The 24,329-nt window shown below is 41.4% G+C and overlaps 1 protein-coding gene across 8 annotated transcripts in view; it reads left to right on the top strand.

The window, feature by feature from the left end:
* NCOA2 (nuclear receptor coactivator 2) overlaps positions 1-24,329 on the top strand; it is a 257,843-nt gene that overhangs the window by 180,892 nt on the left and 52,622 nt on the right. For all 8 annotated transcript variants that reach the window (XM_088799375.1, XM_019726156.3, XM_019726165.3 and 5 more), the window contains 2 exons: positions 19,350-19,453; positions 23,555-23,732. In XM_088799375.1, coding sequence (XP_088655501.1) covers positions 19,350-19,453; positions 23,555-23,732 — 282 coding nt within the window. The remainder of the gene's footprint in view (positions 1-19,349; positions 19,454-23,554; positions 23,733-24,329) is intronic.

A 24,329-nucleotide genomic window follows, 5' to 3' on the forward strand; every position in this document is an offset into this window, starting at 1 on the left:
CATCACGCTCTAACAGCTGAGCTAACTGGCTGCCCCATTAATTTTGTATTTTTAAAGAGAGTCCCCTCATTCTAATTGTGTAAACTTCAGATCGTACCAAACAGATCCATCCCTATGTGCTGGCAAAGTTTATAACCTATGTTAGGACGAAAGCAGAAGACCCAGCCGACACCGTGGAGGTGACAGCTTGTACACACGCGTGCTTACGCTGTGCCAGGCACTGCTGTTTGCTCACATGGTCTCACCCCAGCCGTGCAGCTCCCTGTGGGCAGGTCTAGCTATTTGCCCCACTGTACAGATGAGGAACTGACCCTAGGGTTTGAGTGACTTGTCTAGAGCCACGCAGCTAGAAGGTGGTGGAACTCGAAACTTCCGGTCCAGATCTCTACGTAGCTTCAAAGCCAGTGCCTCCCAGTGAAGTAGAAGAATAAAGGAAACATGTCACCCAGCTGTTTACCTTGCTTTTGTCTGCCGTTTGGAAGCAGTTGTGATGAGTGAATCAGGGAAGCATGTTGTCAGCCGTCTAAGACCTACTGAGACAGCGTGCTTTAGTTACTGGGAAGAATGTTTTTTGCGGATCCCTGTTTCACAAGATGATGAACACTTTCAAGACAGCTCAGCTTTTCCTGTCAGGGAAGAAAAAAGAAAAAAGATGATAAAAGATCCCAAGAAAATAGAAAGTTGCTGTCTAGGCCAAAAAAGACTTCTTGGTATTTAGCCAGAAAATTAGATACCGAGCTTGTTTTAGAACGTTCGTTTTGTACCCTGATGTGAGCAGACGAGGACTTGTTCTGTCAGAGGGGATGTCTCGGCCTTTTATCTGTCCATCTTGTTTGTGCATTGGAACCTGTAGATAAACAGCACTTTGTCCTGGTTAAGTTGTTCTCTCTGGTTTCAGAAAATACATTCGGAGCAAAACAGACTTTACGGACCATCACCGTGACCACCCCTATATTCATTTCATTATTGACCAGGAAAGGAATGGAATCCAAGGGCCATGTTTCACACAATTGTACTTAGCTGTATACAAGACTATGCAGAGTGTGTTTTAACTTGTGTTCTGTAAGGGAAGTGTGTAAAATGCAAACTTCCACTGGAAAATGGATTGATTAGATTTCACGTATTTAAACTTAAAAAGTTTAGATATCCACAGCTGTTGGAAAGGGTACTTTTGCCTTGTGTTTCTCATTTCTGTTTTAAACAAAAGCAAGGCCCAATTCAACATCATCGCATAGAAAAAATACATTGATTTTACCCAGAAGAGAAAAATTCTTCTTTAAGATGGACTTAGGTTCTACTCTTACAGTGTTAAATCCTCGATCACCTGTAATATATTTAGGGTCCTTGTGGGACTGGCAGTTTTGTTAATACGACATTTTGTCCCAGAAGAAAAGTACAGAGAAGGAAATACTGGGATACTCCACATAGTCCTGCTTCGCATGGGTTCAGTTCTGAGACGCCTTTTCATGTCCATTAAGGCCAGACGGTGGACGCTACGGAACTCCCAGGCCATTCGGGGGAGTCCCACAGGTTCTATTTCTTTAAACCTGAAGTGATTCTCAATAGAGTAGTGATTCCTTACCTTACATTAGACCGACATATGCATACCCCCACTTGTAAGATTTCAAGTGTTAAATTTACCTGATAGCTGACATCGGAGGGCAGGAAAGAAAAGAACGCGAGCCCTGTTGAAATTGACATGATTATTCTTTACCCCCCCCCAGATTAAGCCCACCTTCTTAAGAGCTTTTTTCTTTTGACAGACGTTCTTCAATTTGTAGATCCTTTTTTTAGATTAGAAAACAATAACATATAGTACATTTTATTTGGAATATCGTTAGAGATTGAAGTTGTCAAAGGTGAGAGAAAATACTTTTGTCTCTGATTATATGAATATATTCTCTGGTGTGATTGAATTAGTGAGTCCATTTTTTCCCTGCTGCCGTGCTGTCTTAAGAAAGAAGCAGAGTCTTCAACTTTGAAAACCATTTTTTCCCCCTGAGATTTATTTGTAAGTTAATTGTTTGGGATGGGGGATATTTTCCATCAGAACAATGTAATTTGGGTGATTAGATTCCTGGACCAGTTCCATAAAGCCTGTTGTAACCAATGATACTTCTAACTAGAATAGTTCTTAATATATGAGGTATGTACAGCTGTGTTTCAAAAAGCATAGAGACAGTGTGGTGGTAAATAAGAAGCAGACTCTTCTAGAAGCATTACTAACTTTATTGTAACCTTTTCTTTCTGTTATATGTCATTTCAAGTGTAGATGCTGCCCTGTGGGGCTCCATGCACATCATTGGTACTAAAAAGATCCCTCTTACCCGAAAAGGTGGGAAGCTCTGGCCTGATGTTGATTATAGGGTGAAGGGCAATTCAGAAGCTCATCAACCAGCACATTCATATATTTCCTGGAAAGCTCTGTCCTGCATTTTCAGAGAGGCCTGGAGCGTGGTTTCCTCTTCCTTCCTTTCTGCCCGGTAGACTGTCCTGGGCACCCCCCCTACCCTCCCCCCGCCCCCCCGCCCCCAGGTCTCCGCTCGCCAAGCAGCACCAGTCAGGACTCTTGACGACAGGAGCAGGGTTCCAGGGCAGGCCAGTGGGCGATGGGGAGGTTCAGACGTGCGTGAGAGGCGGGCAGCCAGGCCGTACTGGGGTTGGGGGCGGGCAGAGCCAACGCAGACCCCTGGCCACGCTCTGTGCTTTCCTTCACAGCCGGCTGCCCACTTCACTGTCGTTCTCTGACTGCCCCCTTTATTTCTGCTGAGATTTTTCTTCTGTCCACTGCAGCACCAAATTCAGGTTTTTATGTGCAGTTCTTGTCTCTGGAGCAAATGTTCATTCTGGAGTTGTTTAGTGCAGCAGATAAAGTAAAAGTAACAAAGGAGTCACAACATTTGAGAAGTCTTTAAAGCTCATAGTAAATCAGGTTCCAGATGGTCTTTGAAACATAAATGAACCCATTTCAATCTCTGCCTGTTTCCCCCATTTCATCTTCAGTCTTTAGAAACCCCTAAATGCATTTCTTCTGATCCCACAGGAGGTGCTTATGGGCCCCCTCATTTCCGTACGTATCCCCCTTTCATCCGTCTGTCTGTCTGTCTCCCCTTCTGTCTCTCTAAGTGGGGGCTCTGAGAAATGGGAGTGCGGTGATCTGTGCATTGGAGAGGGGGGAGGGAATCGCCTCTGTCTCATGACTGGCCTTGTTTCACTGCTGACCTGCAGACACCTTGCCTGACTGACCAGGTGGCACTGGAGTTTTTGGTCCCTGCTTAGTGGCTCTGAAGCAATGGCATTGTCGTCTTTGATATCTACCTTCTCGTACGAAAGTTCCAGTATTCAGAATTGTAAGAATACACTCACTGCCCCTCCTTTGCCTGTAGGACACAAGCTATTTTCATATTTTAAAACATTATCAACAGTTTTAATTTTTTCCAGATTGATCCTTGGGGTAAGGGGATGGGGAGGTGGTCATCACGAACCTGAAAGGCCGTGGATCCAATGTCGGGATTTGGGAAGACCTGCCGTGTTAACTCTCGTGTAGAGTCACAGCTACCATGTTTCTCAATCAGCTTTTCTCTACCAGCTGCACCCCTTAGCTCTCTTATCCAGAGCCTCCTCCCCCAAAGGTTAAGAACCACCTTCCCCTCCCCAGTGTTTCATGTATAGTCACTCTGAATGTTCATCTTCCCCCAGCTTGCTTTGACTTTCCTTCTTGCAAGTTAGTTGATGATCATTGGTCTGTATTGCGTCTCGTCTATATACTCATCGGAGGACCCCTTTAGTTTCTTTCCACATACTATACCAAATCTGCGTCTTTTGGAATTGAAGTTTTAAAATTGAGCTCCTGATTTTCATGTTCGGATAAGTGAGAGAACAGATCTGGACACGTAAGTGTTTTAGCTCCACTCCTGACTCGGGACTCGTAACTTAGAAAGGACAGATACATAGCCCGTCTTGTAAAAAGCCCTTCTAGTTACGCCACCGTAGGCTTTTCTCTTTTAAGTTCACCAGTGAATTTAACTTTGAAAAGTTGACATTATTTTTATTCTTGTAGAGTAGGCTCTCAGACTGAATTTTTGAGACCTATAAGTCTAATTTCCTTGGCAATTGGGTTTATCCTAAGAGAATAATATAAAAGATCAGTATTAACCTTCACATTTTTATTTTCCAAAATTCTTTTGAGCTGCTACACTTCAGAGAACAAATTAGGCCCGTTAGCATCCTGAGGTGTAAGCATTGTTCCTGGTGTGTTGATGGAAGTTTATTTTGAGTTAAATAATCAGCTCTTGCCCTGTTCAGTCTGATGAAAGCATTCTTCGTGAAATCTTAGGTAATTAGTTTCTCTTTATTCACGTCTGGATCAGTGCTGTTTCCTGAAGTTAACTCTCCAAGTAAGCTGAGTCTTCCAGCTAAATAAATTTTTTAAAACTCCTAACACTTACAAATCTATAAATTTCATTTTTCTTTTGTTGCGTAAATGCACAGCACTTTAAAAGATAATCCACTAACCCCACTGCAGCACTTGGCTTAATCGTAGGCGGGCAAGGCTTGTGTTTTTTACCTTCGTACCCTCACCAGCTAATTTCATGTTTATGTTTCCTTTAAAAACATAAAATACGACTTTTTTTTAACACAAATAAACATTAGGAAGTACAATCCCTCGTCCCAGCTGCGTGCCGGTTGGTCCTGTACAGCCCACCCGGACCACTTGAGGGCCTCTTTCCATCGCTTTCTCCGGAGTGTGGATCAGTTCAGCTCACGTTCATTGGGTATCTCCGTGGGGCAGCAGTTGCCGTAGAAGGTGACGACGCAAAGATGAAAAAAAGCCTCTGGCTCAAGGACACGACAGTCTTGAGGGAATCCTGAGACGATCCAGGTCAAATCAGATGGTTGCCATGTGAATGTAGTAAGTGATAGGATGGCAATGTCAGGGAGGAACTGAGGTGTAAGAAAAACTGGAACACCTGAGATTCCAGGAAGACTTCCTAGATGAAATGACACCTGGGACCAACAAGGCCCCGATACAGTCTGGTAAAGGTAATGACACCCAAGAACCCACAAGTGCTGCCTCGGCCTGGCCTGCCCTTTCGGAGCGGGCTTTCATGCGCCGTCCCCTGCTTGTGCTTGCTCCCCGAAAACATGCAGCATTATTTTAATATTTAAAAAAGAAAGACATTTACATTTGGTAAAGTTCTCCTGTTTTATCCCAATGAAAGTTAAAATTTGTATTTTCAGTGTTGCCATTGATAACTGAAGAAAAGAAACACTGTTTTTACTGACTTAAATAAAAATTTAAATTTGTTGGTGGAAAAAAACATGGAAATGATATTAAATTTAGTTCATTTATAGAAGTGTCTCAAGATAACTTCAATGAAATATACTTTTATAAGTTCTTGGATTCAACTGGTTTTATCACAAAGGGATGTAATTGTCTTTTAGTAGAAACTTGTCTAGTTCAATTTTTTTCATTGTCTTAGCCTTCTGAAGTCTGTCCACTCCATTTTTAAACGTGAACGATTTCACATTTTTGTTATACAATTATTTATATGAAATTATTTCAAGTAGTTTCATTTATAATTTGTGAACAGGTTTATTGCCTTCTTTGTAAGATTGCTTATAAGTATAAATGCAGAATATCACTACTTAGCGCCTTTCTTCTGTGGCGCTCAGAGCTCTTCACGTGCATTATCTTAGTAAGCCTCATAACATCCCTGTGAGGAAGGGACATTTTGCAAGCGGTTATGGATTGCATTGCTTTGCTGAATCAGCACAGTCTTAGAGCATTATGATCAGTTTGGGAAAGATTGAGGTCATGTACTAACTTGCTCTCAGGAAACCCAATATGCAGCCAAATATTTTCCTTGGCAACACAGAGCTAACAACTGCCACCATTCTAGTCTCTGGGAAGCCCACTGTCCATTCATGCAATAAAAAATAACAAACAGTACATTTTGCGAAAGCAAATCCAAGACAGTGTATCTGAGAGGCAGGTGAATTACAGACGGCACAAGTAACAGCAGCGTCTTCCGAGTCCAGGCTTGACAGAGAAAAGGCCACCTCTGCTCCTGACATGGCTCTCGAAACTGGGCCTGCCCAGTTGTCATTTCTCATCTTCAGCCACTTTTACCTGCCTCACCTGGAGCCATCACCTGGCAGGCAGGATTTCCAAAAACAGGGTTTGGGAATTCAAACCGTCCATCTGTGTTGAGGCTAAACCTGTTTTAAAAAGCCAGTGGGTAGAACTTTTCTGAAGTCTTGATGACAGCATAATACTAAATCACCTAGCGTTTGGAAGCTTAAGTAGGATCATTAAAATTGAAAATAGGAAGAATAAATTTTATGAAGAGTTTATTTCATTATTTGAAGGGTTATAGAATGGTGGAGAAACATCTCATGTCTACTATATGTAAAACAAAAACTAATTTCAGCTAAGTTAAGCCAGTTCATCTGATAGGGAGTAACTTAATTACTGTTATGTCTTATTCATATTTGTGATGGGTAGTTAATTTTGATATATTCCATGGCCTATACAGCTGATCATAATTAACCTCCTGAGGATTTTTCTTCTCGATTTATCCATCAGATCGCCGTACTCCTCACTGTCTGTATGTCTTTCACTTGTGTCTTAAACTTTTCTATAACCTTTATTAGAGAACAAAATTGTCAGACTTCAAACAAGATGATTTTTAAAAATTTCTTGTAAGTGGATTTGACTGCTTACATAGTCTTTGTATTTGATAGCGCATAACATATAATATCCAAGAGAATTACTAAATTACTGGACATGTCACAATAGTTTTCTCCTTAACTTACAAATTTTGCTGGAGAATTACAGAACCATACATCAAGAAAGGGGAGGTTCCTACTGCCTGGGGAGGCGTGTCACTTTCTGAGTGACGCTGACCCTGGTTTTCTTTTTAATTACCTGCTGCTTTAAATCATGTAGAAGGTTGGTTTCTGATTCACGGCCACTCCTGCTTACGTTGGAGAGATTTCATGCGGTAAGGTTTATTTAAAGGGTCACTTTGAAGATGAATTTAAGTCTGTTCCTGTTGCCATTATGAAGCCTAGTAACTACTGACTGGAGATTTGACAGGAACTCTTTTTCTAGAATGTCTTTTGAACTTAGTATATATACTGTGATGATGATAAAGAAACTTCCTATTTTAGAAAATTAGGAAAATCTACTTGGGGATTATTTCCCAAATACTTCCCAATCTTTCACCGAATCTCTTTTTCTAAATACTGTCATCCTTCTCCTCAATCAGACAAAGTTTGGGTACGTGTATTGAAAATCCACAAATATAAATCAGGCAAACTTTGCTTTAAAAAATTCTGTAGAGGCCTATATTTGGCCATCAAAACTAGTTTACTGGGCTTTAGTTCACGTTGGTCTAGACCAGGGGTGTCCAAACTGCGGCCTGCAATCCATTGTTAATTGGCCCGCAGCAAATTCCAAAAATATGTTTAGTTTACTTAAATAAACCAGGTGAGGCAATACGTACTTCACCTCGAGTGAGTGGCCCGGCTGTTTGTGTATTTTACCACCTATGGCCCTTGGTGAAAAATGTTGAAAAAAGTTTGGACACCCCTGGGCTAGACTGCTTAGGGTGCCATCCTAAGGTGGCACAGCCCTTTCCTTGAAGAGGGTCTTCTGATGATCTTAGTGCAGATGAATCTTTCGTAACAGCTGTGTCCCTCTGCGCCTCCTTCTGTGCAGTCAGCACCGCCGGCTGCACCGCCGTGGTCCAGCCCAACTTCAGGAAGACCAGGACCATTTTGTGATTAGTAGGTGGAGAAGGGTAGCCGTCATTCAACATACAAAAAGATGAGTTCACATCAAAACCATTTCAAGCATTTGAATAGAACAGAACAGACTTCTGTTTCTGTGTGATATAAAAATGTTACTTTGTGTAGCTTCTCCCTCAAAAGTTCTGTTTTAGGCGACCATAGACCTGACGTGCAGCTTTTAGACCCAGCACTGTACACTTTCACTCCGTCCTTTATCCTCAATTCCTGGAGAAGAAACCTGGGTTCCTTTACCCAAGCTGGATTTCTTTGGAAGGAGTATATAAATTTTTTTTAGGTTTGTATTTGTGTAGTGTTGTGTGTATTTTTTTTAACTGTTAGTAGCCTCATTCCCTTACGTACCATGTTTTCCCGAAAATAAGACCTAGCCGGACAGTCAGCTCTAATGCGTCTTTTGGAGCAAACATTAATATAAGACCCAGTATTATATTATATTATATTACACCTGGTCTTATATAAGACCAGGTCTTATATTAATGTTTGCTCCAAAAGACGCATTAGAGCTGATTGTCCGGCTCGGTCCTATTTTCAGGAAACCATGGTAGTTTCTAATAGGTCATAAAAAAACTAAAACAAAAGCAATTTTTTAACCAAGCAGAGCATTAACAAACATACAGAGAAGGACTAATGAAATAACCAATAATGGTGGTTTTAGGGTCACAAAAAATAGTAAACTGCCTGCAGTAATTGTTCGAACTGCCTAAAATGGGCTTGAGAATAGCTACCGGTAGACCTACTCTCGTAATAGTCACTGGTTTTCCTTCCGAAACATTTACATAGGAATTGCTGAGTTTCTGTTTATGACTTAGAAATAAACCTGCTGATCTAGAAGAACCTGATTTTCAGCTACTAGAGATTTTCACCTATAGGAAACTTTGGGGGTTGCAGATTGTCAGAATTTCTGGAGTCTTCCTCTGGAGATGGCCCCCAGATACCCCATGACCCTGGGCCTTCCCTGGCCCCCTCTGATCCTTGTCCACACAGAGCTCTCGCCTTGGACCTTGCGCTTACCTTCCAGTCACTTCTTTGGTTCTCGGGAACTCAGACAGCATTGATCCCGTAATAGCGTGCCTGCCCCTCAGCTCCGTTTCCCCATCTTCTGTGGTTGGCCAGACCCATGGTGCTACATATATTTATGTAAAGTTCTCGCGTTGTTATCACTGCTTTGCTTTCTCTACTAGGATGATACGATTTAGCATAATTTAATGTTTCAGGTCTCTGAATTGGATGGTTCCGTGCTCTATTGTCAGCTTCTTGGATTAAGTGCTTTAAATTGGGAACACCCGCTTTTTAAAAAGCGTGCTCGTGAGGTCCTCCCATGGTTGCTCAAACACAGGCTATAAGTGAGAGCTGGGACAAGATGGTCGTAGGCACAGTGATACCAGAATTTTAGCCTCCCTGTGGCACTGTGAGACCCCAGTGGGGAAAGGCACGGAGGAGCTGTACCGCTGGCTGCAGCAATCGCTTTAGGAGGCACGGGCCGCAGGTCCTGTGTCTGTAGACAAACACAAGAAGGAAAGGTACGTACCCAGGTGGATGGAAAACAAGGCGAGAAGGGCTAGCACGTCTGACAAGTAGAACATAAAATGAATCAGGGAGCAAGATACATGTCCATAAAAGGGAAGTGGGAGCACGGAGGACTCCTGGGCCCCACGGGACAAATGAAGGTCAGGTTCTAGGATGACTTTCAGGCTTCTGGGACAGAGCCCTCTGAATATCCACCGCTATGATAAAGCGGAGGCTTGAGATTGAAGGCCTGTGAACAATCCCAAGGAGGTGGGGATTTGTGGCGGCGTGGCCAGAAGGGATCATGGGAAGTAAAGGACCCAACCCTCGGTCCTTTCCGTCTCCCCCACCCCTCGCCCCCCATCCCTTTCTTCCCTGCTCTTTTATGGGACATCTTTAAGGCGGTAAGCTTCATGTGAGTCACTGGGCATACAGAGTTGGGTAAGACAAGCCCTTTGCCAGCCTCCAGGGATTTCAGCCCTTCCCCTGGCTTGATCTCACTTTCTAGATGGCTCTCCTGGCTCTGGCGGTGACCTCTCCCTGAGAGGCTTGGGCTTCTCCCTGTCCCCTGTGTGGGAGGAACAAGAAATCTCATGGAGCAGTCTCTTATACCAGGTCCCCAGGCAGATGGGTGATTTGTAGAACTCTTCCTGGGTTGGTTTATTTTCTTAAGAGCTAAGCATAGCTGGGAAAATCCCAGAGGCTGATAAAAACTCTCATGATACCCGAACTCTCCGCTGTTTATACAGCAGGTTGTAACTTCCTAGATGATAATCGGGAGCAACAGAGTTGGTCTGTTTCTGTTTTTCATCTCGCAGGTGTACAGAGGATTGATGGCTTTTTCCCCCAAAATGCTGTCCCCATTGTTTTGACCACCGTAGGAATTATCCAGATGCCCGTAGCTATATAGTCTGACTTTTTCTCATCCCTTTTCTACCTGATACTTTTGACTCCAAAAATCAGTCTTAAAATAAACTTGCATTATGTTAAGTATACAGTGAATCTCTTCAGAACATGCCCCTGTGAAGAGGCATTGGGAAGGTTTAGATCCTGGTTACACCGACTGCAGCTCCAGCTGTGGACTGTTCAGCGTGAAACCCTGAGCACCCACTGTGTGCCAGGCAGTGGCACATAGAGGCTCTTGCAGCCAAGAAGCCAACAGAGCAGTTAAAGGGACAGATGTGAAAAGAGAGCAATCATTTCAGAACTCGACAGTGAAGGGACAGGTGCGGGACACTGCAGAAACAGCCAGAGCCTGAGCTGATGGGAACGAGCTTCTGGAACCGTGGTGGGGCTTCAAGGACTATGGTGGGAGGGTGTCTGTGCACAGGGAACAGTCAAAGAAAACGCTTAAAATCTTGAAGTACAGTGCGTTTCAGGAGAAAATACTCAATATTGCTAGGGCAGTAGGTAGGAATAGTGGGAAGCGAGGTTTGCTCTGCCAATAGACAGAGTAGTTGGGAGATAAAATATTTACACTACTGAGGCCAAAGGCTTTTTAAGGAGTTTAGAAAAAAACCTTTTTATGTAATGTCCAATTTTTAACCTATTTATCTGGAACTTTATTAAGTGCTCCCATAGTGTAATTTTTGGCCTTGCTTGAGTTAATCTATGTATTTGAAAGAAATAAAACATTTTTATAGTCTGGCCTTTGACAGGCTGCCCTGAAATATTCTGAATTAGTGCTGAATTAGACTTCACCTTACTTCTCATTTCTTTAACACCCATTGATTTTTATTTTTTATCTTTATTTTTTTGCTCCCTTCGTCTAGTCTCAATCTCACCTTACAGCCTTCTAAACAAATTATGATTCCTCCGTTTCCTTATTCGGATAACACCTAAAGCCTTAGCTAGCAGAGCCCAAGGAAATAGAATTCACTCCCAATAAGCAGTTTTCATATTTCCTTTTACCTTCATCTCTCAGTGTTCACTGTAGAAGACGCAGTAGAGACACACGGTTATCGCCCTGGAAATGAATGGATGCTGACGTAAGCTGAATGACGTGTGCTCCTTGCCTCGCAGTTGATGACCCTGCAGCACGTCTGAAGCCATGTTTCCATGGATTTAAACAGGGGTCCTCCACTGCCTACGTGGTTTACTGTGTCTGATTGTTTTTTTCCTTCTGTGATCCATCTTTAAATTTAAGCTCCTACAGCATAGGCATATTTAGATTATTTAAAAGAAAGAGATTTTGGACAAATCGTTGTGTACTCACATGACTTACTACAAAAGATTACCCACTATTTTACCTATCAATTCACTCAATATTGATAGCTAATGTGTGAAATGGGGTACTAAATAAAATTATATATTGGTGATAGCAGATTCAGTGATAGAGGCTCTTCCAGACAAAAGCATTTTCTAGCCAGTTGTATCCAGAATCTCTTCTGGTTCCTCTTTTTCTCTTGATAAGAGTAGTACATTAATTTTTAAAGTAGGGCCCATGGATTTCACACTTGTGGCACGAATGTTGTTTCTATTTAAGTGGCCATGCCTCACCATTGATGAAAACGAAACTAAGCATGTTGCTTTCTCTGAAGCAGAGAGTGAGGGGGTTTTGCTGCGCGGAGTGGCCTTGAGGTTGGTTCATTTTGCAGTTTCTTCATGCTGAAGCGACACCATGATATGTTAACAAGAAGCTCAATGTCAGAAAGAGAGGGAGGCAACTTGGGGTTTAGGTTCCTCCCGCTAGTAAAGAAAGTGCAGCTGCGCGTTTTTAATATGCACGGCAGGAGATTTCAGCAGCTTGATGATATATAGTGCATTAATGTTGAAAAGATAAACACATTTGGCGAGCACAGGAAGGGCCTTGTGTTTTTATGTTAGCAGAATGCTTCCTAATGAATAAGAATGCGCTGCTGGCTTCACAGAGCCATATGGCAGCTGTTCTAATTTTAGTTGGGTGCAGATGCCTAATTCTCGGGTTTTACCTTCCAGAACCTTTGAGATGCTCCATAACTTTTCCTGTAGTATGTCATCTCTAGTGCTCGGCCCGAAACTGCCTGTCATCGTATGCGTGACTCCTTTGCTCTGCATGGGTCTCCTCAGGCCGGGTTGGACAGTCACTCACCTGAAATCATCCAACCCCCAAACACAAGAGACGATGAAAAGTGGGGCTGTATTCCCACTAGAGTCTTACAATTCGGGGAGGCGATTAGACGCGTGTTTGACGTTAGTCTACTGAAAAATTGATAGCTTTCTGAGTGAGTGATCTTGCTCATTTTGAGGCCGTGGAATTAATTAGAAAACCTGCATAAAGTATCAGGTTCCATTTTTGTCAAAGATTCTAATACTTTCAATAATAGTGCTTCAGTAAAAGCAGCTCTCCTCATGCTTGACCAAACATCAAAATAACTCTTAGACTCGTACTTGGCTTTACGTGTCAGGCAGATCTAAACATGGGCAGTGAGAACATTTTTCTATAAATGTGTAACTACTCCGTGGAATGATCTTTCAGTTGACGTATTGTTTTAGGAATTGATATTTGTTTGAATTCTAACTTTTTAAAGGTAGACTAACATCCCCAAGTTTTCCATGGCCTTTTCAGATGATTTGTTTTAAAAAACGAAGAAGAAAAGGAAAGCTGCACCTCTTCCATAATGGCCACATCACCCAGTGCCCCTAACAGACATTTAACAGCATTTAGGTTTCTGAGCCATCAGTGGTGGCTTACTGCTGCTGCTGCAGTTACAATTATGTGGCTGTCCCCTGAACCACCACTGCCATCCCTGGGAGGATGCTGGACTCTGTCCTCGTAACGTTTTGTGCAACAGCCCTTTGACTGTGTTTTCAGTTCAGATGCCTAATAAACAAATAGACACAACTTCCTAGTATTGCAAGATTCAGTAAGTTACCAAAAATCAATAAAAATAGAACATGTAAAGGTCTTAAAAAAAAAAAAACTTCATAATTTTAAAACAGCTAATTGTACTTTTTTAAAGACAAATTTTTTGCTCGAATCACAGTTTCTGATTTGTTGCTGTTCTCAACAGAAAACTTAAATTTTACTTTCAAATGCATGCCTGTAGCTGCCAATGATAAAGAACAGTTTCATCCAGCTGCTTCAAAAAATACCCGTTTTTCCTTGTATTTTTAAATCATGGCTATTTCAGGAGATCAGATGCTTCCCTATTCACCTTTCCCTTTGTTCTGAGAGAAAACACGAATAATAATTACTTATAAAGAAAAGCATATGGAATATAATATTAATGGTTTTTCTCCAGTTGGTGGCATGACTCATCTTAACAGGGTCCCTGAAGAAATGGGGTTTTGTTCTTTGCTTTGAAACTGGAAATCTAATTAATTGCTATTGGATTTCTGGAGTGCAGGCAAATGCAGGAGGGTACCGGATGAGGTTGCTCTCCAAGCAGCCCAGGAGGGAAGGGACACTTGCAGAAAGATTCTAGAGACATCCTTGGACAGTCTCTCTAATCAGGGCTTTGCATTTGTAAAACTGCTATTTAAAAAATCATTGCTATTTTATGATATTTTTAGCTTTTGGAGAGTGAGGAAGAAAATGATAGAATTATTATTTTCATTGTTACTCTCTTAGATCATATGCTTTATCTGAAAAGAATAATGGTGAAGGTACAGCAGGAAGAAAATGGGAGTTGGGGCATGGAGGGCTCTGAAAATTAAATTTTATCATCTCTTTCTTCAATTTAAGAGTTCCATCTGTAATAATGAGATTTCCTAAGGTTTTAATCATAGGAAACTCTGGGACAATCTTTTTCCGTTGAGTTTACTGAAGGATATTTTGGTAACAATATATTTTATGGTTAATGGATGCAAAATATAGAAAAGTAAATATAATTTGTGACCGCTGGGAAAACTGCCTAATTTAAAAATATTAAATAGTGTGTTTCAGTGTAGTAATGCTGTACTTACAGAAGTATAAATATGTCTAAGGATTTGAGCGTATTTATATCTGGTGCATAAAAATAGCATACTCATTATTGAAATGCTCCATCAAGGTACCGATATGTGTTCAGTTAACATAATAGTACGTTCTGTTTCAAAGGAGTCCTTTGCTTCCTCCTATCGAGGCTGAACTGAACACTGAACAGAGGTAGTAATTACTTCATGAAAAGTACCCACAATATAAATTCATGGCCCATTTAATTTAGATTTCATTTACACTGGTAAAGCCAAATTTCTGGGTATTTTCTATCACTTCATACTATCGGGGTTTTTTCTTTTAAATACTGAGAAATGTTCAAAGCACCAATTTAATACAGAATTGAATAATAGATGACAAATTAGCTGGAAAATGCATATACCGGTGGGAGGGGGGGGTGCCAAAAAAATGTATTCACGTGACTTGTGTTCATCTTTTGTTATCAGTATATATTGAGTATTACAATTTTAATACAGGTTTTTCCTTTCTTAAAGTGTGTATATATTTTTCTGGTAGCCTCTGCATATATCCAAACATTTGGTGAGGACAGGAGTGAAAAGCCCTGAATTCTTTACCCTTTGTTTCTTATTTATTTACTGTATGAGCAGTGAAACTTTCCTATTAATATATGTGAATAGTATTTGTATAATATTGCAACATTTTTAAAAATTGTCTTGCACATAATCAGTGGACTCATTCAAAGTTTGTTTTCAAATCACATGTTCTAATATAATGTTAAATTGATCTTGTGAACATTTTTGTTGTTTTCATTTTAGTCAGGGATTCCTAGAATCCAGTGTAGACAGACTTTTTGCCAGCATTCCTTACCATGAGTTTTCAGAGGCCAGGCTGAGATTTCCTTGGGGCCAGATGCCACATGTGGCTGGTTCCCACCAGTTTTCTTGGCAGGGTGTTACTTCTGCCATGTCTTTGTATATCCTACAGAATCTAACTCAGTTACAATGTGTATGAAATATTTCAACCATTTTTATCTCTTCCTTGAACTTCAAGTTAGCATCTCAAAGTTTAGCCTTAAATTGTTCTCATTTGTTTCTATTGTAATTGTTTTGCCCTCCCAGCTAAATGTAATCTCTCAGCTGACAACGATTATTCACTCCATCTGCATTGCACACATAGCGAGTCGCCCAAAACAGTGTTCCCGTTCGACTTCCTCATGGTGGCCACTCATCCTCTGACTTCTTGTTAGCTGCTGCTTTTCTCCTGTTAAAGATTTATCAGCTGAATATTAAAGGAGAGAAAAATGACATGTTTTATTATTACAAATAATTTATCAAGATAATTTTTATCCAGGCTTTCCAATAGAGCCCAAACAAATGTTTTGTCAGATCTCACTCATCTCCTACTTTAAGTTTTAGGCTATTACCCTAAATTACTATATCTTCTTTCTAGATTCCTAAAAAGAAAAGAAAATGCTATGCAGATAACGATCCTCATTCTACATATTTTCTGATAAATGTCTAAAATTCAGTGTTTGTACATGTTATTAGAATAATGAAAGTACCCCAGCATGAAAGTTCTTCAGTGTTTTGGATCCCACATGAGTGGGTTTTGTAAGTTTGAGTTTTAAAATTCCACAAAATGTTAATGAATGAACTTAGGAATAATCTTTTGGATCTTCAGAATGATGATCAGATTCTCAAAATGTAAACATCTCACAAGGTATTTTGATTGTCTGTGAGAAACTAGGAAATAGATTGTCACAAGTATTGTTATTTTATATTTATTTTGCCCTGAAATGAAGCATTAGTATAGACACCACAAAAGCAGTAATTCATTGCCATTGTGATATCAGAATCTCATATGACAAATAGCCTGATGTTTTGTAGTGATTGGCGATAGGTCCAGGTTTGCCTTTGTGATTAGCAGCTGTTGCTTCATATCTCACTCTCCCTCAACATTGACCTAAATTAAGTTCATTCTTTAAAAAGAATAAGACCACCATTTGTGACAATGAAAGGATAGGAGAACTTGGGACCCTGAGAGAACCTGAGATGCCTTGAAACTTGCTAAGGCAAAATGATTCATTCATTGTTTAAGAGAGGTTCACCCCGGGAAATCCTTTCTCCATATTACTGACCCTGCCCACCTATTTCATCCCTCCCCCTGCACCCTGGGGAGCCAGCGGGCCTACAGGGAAAAATCAGTCCCTTTTTCCACTCACCCTCTATGCCAGTTGCTTCTCCATTTCTGGGAATAAGCCCCAGCGGTGGGTCTAGTCTAGTCAGCCACTGAACTAGAGGCTTCTCAGAGACAGTGGTCGCCATTGAGGAGACAGACACAGTGACCCCTTCATGCAACTTACCTTCTGGTGGGGACAGTGTCCTGTTTCAGGGACTGAGCTGCTGCCTGCAGGAGGTGAGGAGAACAGGACACTTTCCTAGAAAGGTGGGTCAGAAGCTCATGCAAAGGGGCCCTTTTGGTCTGCAAATGCAAGACCCTCTGGGGAGGTCTTCTCATGTGAACCATTCCAATTTGAGAATCACTGCTGCTACTGAAAGATTGTTACTGATGAGAGTGTGATATTCCTGCGAGGAGTTAGGAGACGGGGAATGCTGAATTCGTCATTCTGTGGGATGTTGTAGCTCATGGTCCTGTACCCTGGCTGCCACTTCCAAAGACAAAAACCAAGTAAAATCTCATTGGACCACATAAATATATAGTATCTTTTATGTGGGCTTTGGGGTTAGGTATTAGTGAAACTCAGGGATCCTTAGGTCTGAAGCCTGCTGGGCCCTCTGAAAAATAGGGCTGTTAAATTACAGTAGTCCCCCCCTTATCCACGGGGATACGTTCCAAGACCCCCCCAGTGGATGCCTGAAACCATGGATGGTTCCTATACATACATACCTGTGATAAAGTTTAATGTATAAGATAGGCTAAGTAAAAGATTAACGAGAATAACTAATAATAAAATAGAACTGTTACAACAATATAGTGTAATTAAGGTTACGTGAATGTGACCTCTCCCTCTCTCAAAATATTATACTGTACTCACCTTTGCCCTTAAAGGAGGCACTTTCCGGCTCCTCTGTGGCATTATCCGAATTGCCAGCATCTCTACTGTTGTGCTTTGGGGCCCTTATGAATTACAATAAGGGTGACTCGGACACAAGCACTGTGCCCGCAGCAGTCGAGCCGATGACCGAGGCGGCAGCTGTGTGCCTAATGGTGGGCAGCGTCAACAGCGTGGAGCCCTGGACAGAGGGGTGGGCATCGTGGGGCGTGCAGCAGGTGGTGCCAGTGCCGTCCCTGGACTGGAGGGTCGGAAAGGGAGCAGAAACTGAAGAGAAATCTACAGCCTTACCAAGCAAACTGGCAAAGAAATAAATGTGTATTATGCCTCAGTCTGCATTTATTTGGAGTATATTTGGCAGTGAAAAGAGTTCTAGGAAAATGGGGTTTGGGGATGTCAATGTGGTAATTTTCTGGAGAGGCTGAGATGGATGTTTCCTGCCTCAGTTGAGTCTGAGGAATTGGCCTAAGACTAAGCCTGCAAATCAGATCAGCGTTAAGGGACCTCACCGTGGAGAGCAAGGCAGGGAAGGCAGCAAGGGGAGGGAAAAAAGTGCAGCCTGTGAGATGCACACGATACTGGGTTATAAAGGGTACCAGACCAGTCACCTCTACTTATAGCTGGTCACAACTATTTAGATCTCAGAGGGTAAATCAGGAATGTAGTAGGGTAACTGAAAAAGCAGATACAGTCTGCTTATGATAAGCAAAGAAATTACTACACTTGGAACTCAGTAAGGAAGAAATAATAACTATAAATATGCTATAGTCAGTTACATTTGTAAACTGCTTCCTAGTGTTTAAGGTGTGTTTGCATATCGTCCCATTTATCCTCCTGTCACAGTTTGTATGAATGGAAGGCAGGTACTGAGGCCTTAAGGAGTCGAAGTTAACTTGCTCTGACTTCTACCAAGTGGCTGAGCTTAGACTTGAACTACACAGTGACGTTCCCTTTTCCACTGATACACATGCAGGTGGAAGGTCTCCGTCATGGGCCTGGCAAGATTTGGAGGGCCTGCATAATTTTACAAATTGTTTTCTCTGTTCTCAGGTACAAATGAAGCTTTGCAGGTTTTCAAAATACTGTGTAAAAATCTTAAAAAAAAAAAAAAAAAGGCAAAGTTTACCAAGATCATGAAAGCAGGTTGAGTCTGAGTACTAAATTGATTTACGGTTTTCTTTATTTGCATTTAATTACAATGATAACATGCCGTGTAAACAAGGATATAATTTATTCAGATACAAATAATTGGCACATTGCTTCTATGTTGTTTTCTAGCAAGTTGTAGATACGTTTCAGATAGGCTTTAAACTTTGATATTGTTGAAACAACTGGTTTACGTATATCAATAAATATGCATCCATTTCTTCTGCAGTAGTTTTCCAGGACGGAATGTTTACAGGGCCTTTGGGCCTGAGAGCTGCCTCACACATTGTAACCCAGGAGCACGTAACTACATGTCTCTGTACCAGATAAAAGGGTGTCCATTGAAACTCCCTGGGTGCCTGACAGGGCGCCTCTACTCGCTGCCTTAGATCGTTAAGCCCCTTCAGCAAGACAGGGACCAAATCTTTCCGGTTACTGTAAATGAGACTGTGACAAGAAGTGGGGCAGTACAGAAGTCAAGGCGGTCGTTAGTGTCACGTGGGAGCGGCCCTCGCAGGTTGGGAGTCCTTTCTGTTCCTGCCTTAGATGTGTGTGGCTGTATCTGATTATGCTGCCAAATTCTCAGCAGCAGACCCTCCGGTCTCCTAGTTTAAGGAATCTCTTGAGTGGAAAATAATTGTGCCCTATACATAGGGGGTTCGTAATCTAGAAGAAATGCTTGGCAGAGACTAGCATAAAACCACTAAACTCACTTTATCAGCAGCGTGAGAGGGGATCTGAGCCACAGGTTCTGGAGGTGAAAAGTTAACGTTCTGGCTCCCGCTTCCATCAGTTTCTCCCGTTTGGTGGCAATCAGGACGTCCGCTAACTTTTTTATAGCCATACCTGATCCCACCAGAGATTTTAGAAATCATGACAATAAAAATGTGTCTCTGTCACTCTGTCCGTGAAATAGCACTGCCATTTAACTCACCCTTGTGTTTGTTGCAGAGAAAGCAGCAGCGGCCAACATAGATGAAGTGCAGAAGTCAGATGTGTCGTCTACAGGGCAGGGTGTCATCGACAAGGACGCGCTGGGGCCCATGATGCTGGAGGTTAGCACACCGCCTTCTGGTTCTGTGTGTTAGTGTGGTTGGTGTTCGCGTTATTAAATTCACTTTCAGGTGAATGTAATTGGAGGATAACCCACAGTTAATTTTCACTCTTAAGATTGAAGACCTGCTCACCTCTTGAGTTTAATATGTATCTGTCTTCTGGCTCCTGATTGCAGCATAGATACATTTCAAATGCATCACATAGAATGAAATTAACCAGATTAGAATATACATTGACAGGCTTTAACCGCCAGTGGAGCGTTCATTTTGGAAAATCATGTTCACAAGACCTGTTAAATTCTGCGATACATTTTAATTTGAAATTTTCCCCAAATTCTTCGATTTTTATATATGCCATATACATATGCCTATATATACAGGTTAAAATTTGAGGACCAAAAAGAGGTTTATGCTTTTTACTTAATGCAACTTCAAGCTAGCTTATTTATCTTATAAAGATGCAAATTGGAAGTAATAGGCAGAACTTTTTAAGATAAGCATCACAAGTGTAATGATTGGTCTTAACTGCCTGTTCTTTATTAACTTGAGGAAATTTTATGACCAGACTGCTGTCTAGAATTTGTGAAGTCCAGCTTTCCTATTTTATTAACTAGTAAAGTATTAAACACCTAGTGCTTTGCTGCACCTGTTTCAAAATTAAAATTCAAGATGTAGGCTATGGTAAGATGAGGGGGGAAAAAAATCAGTGAATATATAACAAGAAGCAGAGGAGCCCTGAGACATAAATTATGTCAGTTCTCGGGATAATTTAGTCTGCTGATGATATGATGAGATTGAAAAGTACCGCATGGCCAGAAGCTTTGCAGCACTGTCACTGCAGAATCACTTACCGTGCTGCGGCAGCCACGCGTATAGAAGAAATTAAGCTTTTTAAAGCAAAGATAACCAATAATCACCCCTTTTCTTCTGTTTTGGTACATAAGATGATTCTTATTTTTAGAAATTTTAATTCTGTGAAAATCTACCATATAATCAAAAGGTGGGCGGGGGAGGGAGACTCAGAAAAAAATATAAAGATTGTCTGACCCAGTCTTTGTATTAATATTCAGAAATGACAAAATTCATTCCCTGGGGCTGGACCTGCTGCCAAAAGACTCTAAATGACCCATGTTGGCCCTTGCTTATTTCTCTTGAATCACTGGCTTGCAAGCATCGAACTACAGTCTTCAGGGGAAAAGCAAAAACACACTTAACCTGATTTTCCAGAGTCAACAGGCAGTGAAAGGCCAGAGAATGCTACTTCCCGCTTGGTTCTCAGAAGCAGATAAGAAAACTCTGAACTAGGTGGACTGTTTAGAATTAGATGGAAGAAAGTAGATAACTTCCTGTGAAAAAGGTTTTGAATTACAAACAAAATTGACTTGACAATCATAGTTATCTAAATTATTACATTTAGTAAACTTTCATCTGTCGATGTTTATTCCCTGTATGGGGTGGGAGGGGAATTTAAGTAGGGTGGAAGATTCCTGGGAAAACTTGCAGGGCTTCTAAAAGGAAATGCTTAGAGTAACCACAAGGCTGTGACTCAAACCCTCTGAGAGCAAGTTCATTAATTGTAGAAATCAGATTGCTAGATGTCAGTGGGCCTTATCTCAGAAAATCAAACCAACATTTTTGCTGTTTCGAAATACTCTTCTGAGAATTCAGTGCATTGAGCAAGTCCCAGTGTATCAGGACTTTCGTGCTAAATACGTGAGAGAGGTAATGCTTGACTCTGGTGACTTGAGGTTTGAATTTAAATCTTTATCTCTGTTCACATGTAGTAATTTAAACACAGAAAACTTGTTCTCATCGAGCTGTTCCTAGGCATAGATGCACACTCATGCTGACATCATAGCATAGTGGTTGCTAGGCAACAAAACCAAATGTCAGCTTTTTTCATCAGAGCATATCATAGTGAGCTTTAAAAACACACAAACAGTTTTATGAGATGAAACAATTTGATCTTTCAGTTATATTATGCCACAAATCAGTCTTTTTGCCAGGGCACAAAAACAGTAAGAAGCTACATGTACTTTCAAAAGGGAACCATACATAATATACTTATGAAAATCCCTGTTGAATGTGTATCTAAAGCGGTGAGCTTAGAAAGACACTCGGTACATAGCTAATTAACTGTCTTACTTCCTGTCCCCCTCACAGACACACACATTCGAGCACATATTCATAAGGTTTTCAAGGGTTGGTGCCAACCTATTATGAAAGGCAATTTACATATAGTCTTGCTCTACCCAGCATATTGTTTATACCATTGGGGAAACCTGACAAAATATTTAAGAAAAACTTAAAACCAAGTGGTGGTGTTGGGTTTTTCTGGAGGGTAAAGGGGGGGAAGGAGCTTTTCACTGGTGCGTTATGGTCAGTTCTATTTGAGAGAATACTTACCATGTTTTCCCGAAAATAAGACCGGGTCTTATATTAATTTTTGCTGCAAAAGACGCAGTAGGACTTACATTTAGGGGATGTCATCCTGAAAAATCATGCTAGGGCTTATTTTCCGGTGAGGTCTTATTTGCGGGGAAACAGTAGTTTTGTGATGAAGATAAAATTGGAAAGATACCCAAAGAAAGCTCACAAAAAAGGAGCCTGTTAAATAATAACTTAGAGAAAAACAAACTAGGGGAAAAGTAAACACTTTTTACCTCATCCATCCACATTGTTATACCAGTACATACGTGTAACATTCATGTTAAAAACAGTCGTAAATACATAGCGTGGAGAAATGTGGCATAAACTGGGTAGACCAGGTGGTCCTGTTTCCAGGTATGCCTGATCAACACCAAGGCTTTTCTGGCCCCAATCACTCATCTGATCTATAAAACAGTGCTCTCTGACAAGCAGGGATCAAAAAAGGAAAGGAGGAGTAATGAAGAGAAACTCAGTGAACTCCCAATCTTTGCATCGCCAAGGCAAACATGATAGCAAGAGGGACGGGGGTACATACTGGAGCAGAACCGGCTGCCCAGTAACTGAAAGCGTGACCTGTGGAATCAGGTCCACCTGGATTCAAATTCCAGCGCTGCCACTGACTAGTTGCAAGATCTTGGGCAATTCACTTAGTCTCTTTGAGCCTCAATTTCTTCCTCCTCTATAAATTCCTTCCAGAGTTATAAATATTAAAATGACACTATGTGTTTAAGGCACAGTAAACATGCTCAGTCGCCATTATTAGTCTCTATTTCCTGAAATGACCCTTAGACTCTTCATGTCCTCCCCTAATCTAGAGTGGAATGACAAGGAAGAGTGAGGCTTTGTACCCATTAGGGAAAATGCCGCTGTCAACCTAGGTGCTTTAGGAGCCTGCATTTTGACAATCTAGAGAACAAGTACTCTAGAAAGGCACAGTTACGTAGTTAACTTTCCAGCACTCACTGTTATAAACCGAAACCTCAAGTCCTTTTTAAAAGCTCGAGCGTCAGGACAGTGCTGACCACATCTAAACCTGAGGTCCCAGTGAAGAGTAGCGGGTCATATCAGAAAGACAGTCCCAGGCCCTTTCCCCACGTACACCAAACAATAAAGAATTGATGATTCTTTAAAGGTCCGAGATCATCTGTGATTCTTTTCCTTTAAACCCCAGCAGCTTCACAGGTAGTAAAATTTGAGGGTTTTGTTCTTGGGATGTATCCTTAAATGTAGGGAAAACCATCAGCGAGCCCTTCCTCCCACTGTATTACATAAGGAACTTGACCGCATTACTTTGTGTGGGGTTGGCAGCATGGGAGTTGCTCTTCATCCTGTGGAGTAAGTACATTGAGCTCATTTGGAAAATACAGACAAATAAATGCCTGTACACTTTTGCACAATAATTACCTCCTGATAATCTCACAGAGTGAGTGTTTGTCATTTAGTTTGTGACAAGAAACCCAGATCTAGGCTCTCTCCCACTTTCTAAGACGGAGTAATTTCACTAAGAGAAAATGTGTTAATTGTTTCTGAAAAGGAGGAGAAGAGAGCGAGCTCGCTGTTCCATCCATCTGTGAATTACACGTTTCCTTTAAAGGAATCATTCCCTTCGTAACAGTTGCATGTGGTTTTATGTCGTACCTTTTCTAACACAGTTTGTGCCTTTTCCTTTAGGCCCTTGATGGGTTCTTCTTTGTAGTGAACCTGGAAGGCAACGTAGTGTTTGTTTCTGAGAATGTGACACAGTACCTAAGGTATAACCAAGAGGAGCTGATGAACAAAAGTGTATACAGCATCCTGCATGTCGGGGACCACACTGAATTTGTGAAAAACCTGCTGCCAAAGTCCATAGGTAAAGGATCGTCTGCTGGGTCTCTCCTCACTCCCCTCCCCCTCCCCCAGTACACACATCGTCGTGGTTGGAAGGGGATAAAATTAGATCCTTATGTTAATTGACCTTATGTCAAATGGGGACATAGAGATGCTTGATGTTTAAGCTTAGACGCCTGGCTAAGAGGATCTCTGCAGATACCGATCTTGGTTGAATGATCGTTTTGATCCTATATTTAAAGTACATGAAAATAATTCAGTATGAAAGTACTCATGGCAACTCTTTTCACGGGGTTGGTTTTGTTGCTGTTTTTTTTTTAAGAAAGTGTCAAATTGCCTCCCACTCTGTCCAGTGCCAGCCGACTCTGTTCTGTCCTTTTTCTCCATGACTGTCTAGTAAGTAGAAGGTCATGAGAAGTTTGAGATTCAACACATTTGGGAAAAAAGTATGTATATGGGAGTATACATCGTTCAAAAACTAAAACGTTACAGGACAAGTGGTGTGTAGAGGTTCAGACGCTCTCAGCCCAGGAGCCCTAAACAGGCTCTGCTCGGTGGCTCTGCAGGCGTCTCCCTCCATCAGATGCCGCCTCCTTACCCACCCTCCCCGTCTCAGCTT

Source organism: Rhinolophus sinicus, chromosome 7 (assembly GCF_057876585.1).
Source record: "Rhinolophus sinicus isolate RSI-liver-muscle chromosome 7, RSI-T2T, whole genome shotgun sequence".
Classification (NCBI taxonomy): domain Eukaryota; kingdom Metazoa; phylum Chordata; class Mammalia; order Chiroptera; family Rhinolophidae; genus Rhinolophus; species Rhinolophus sinicus.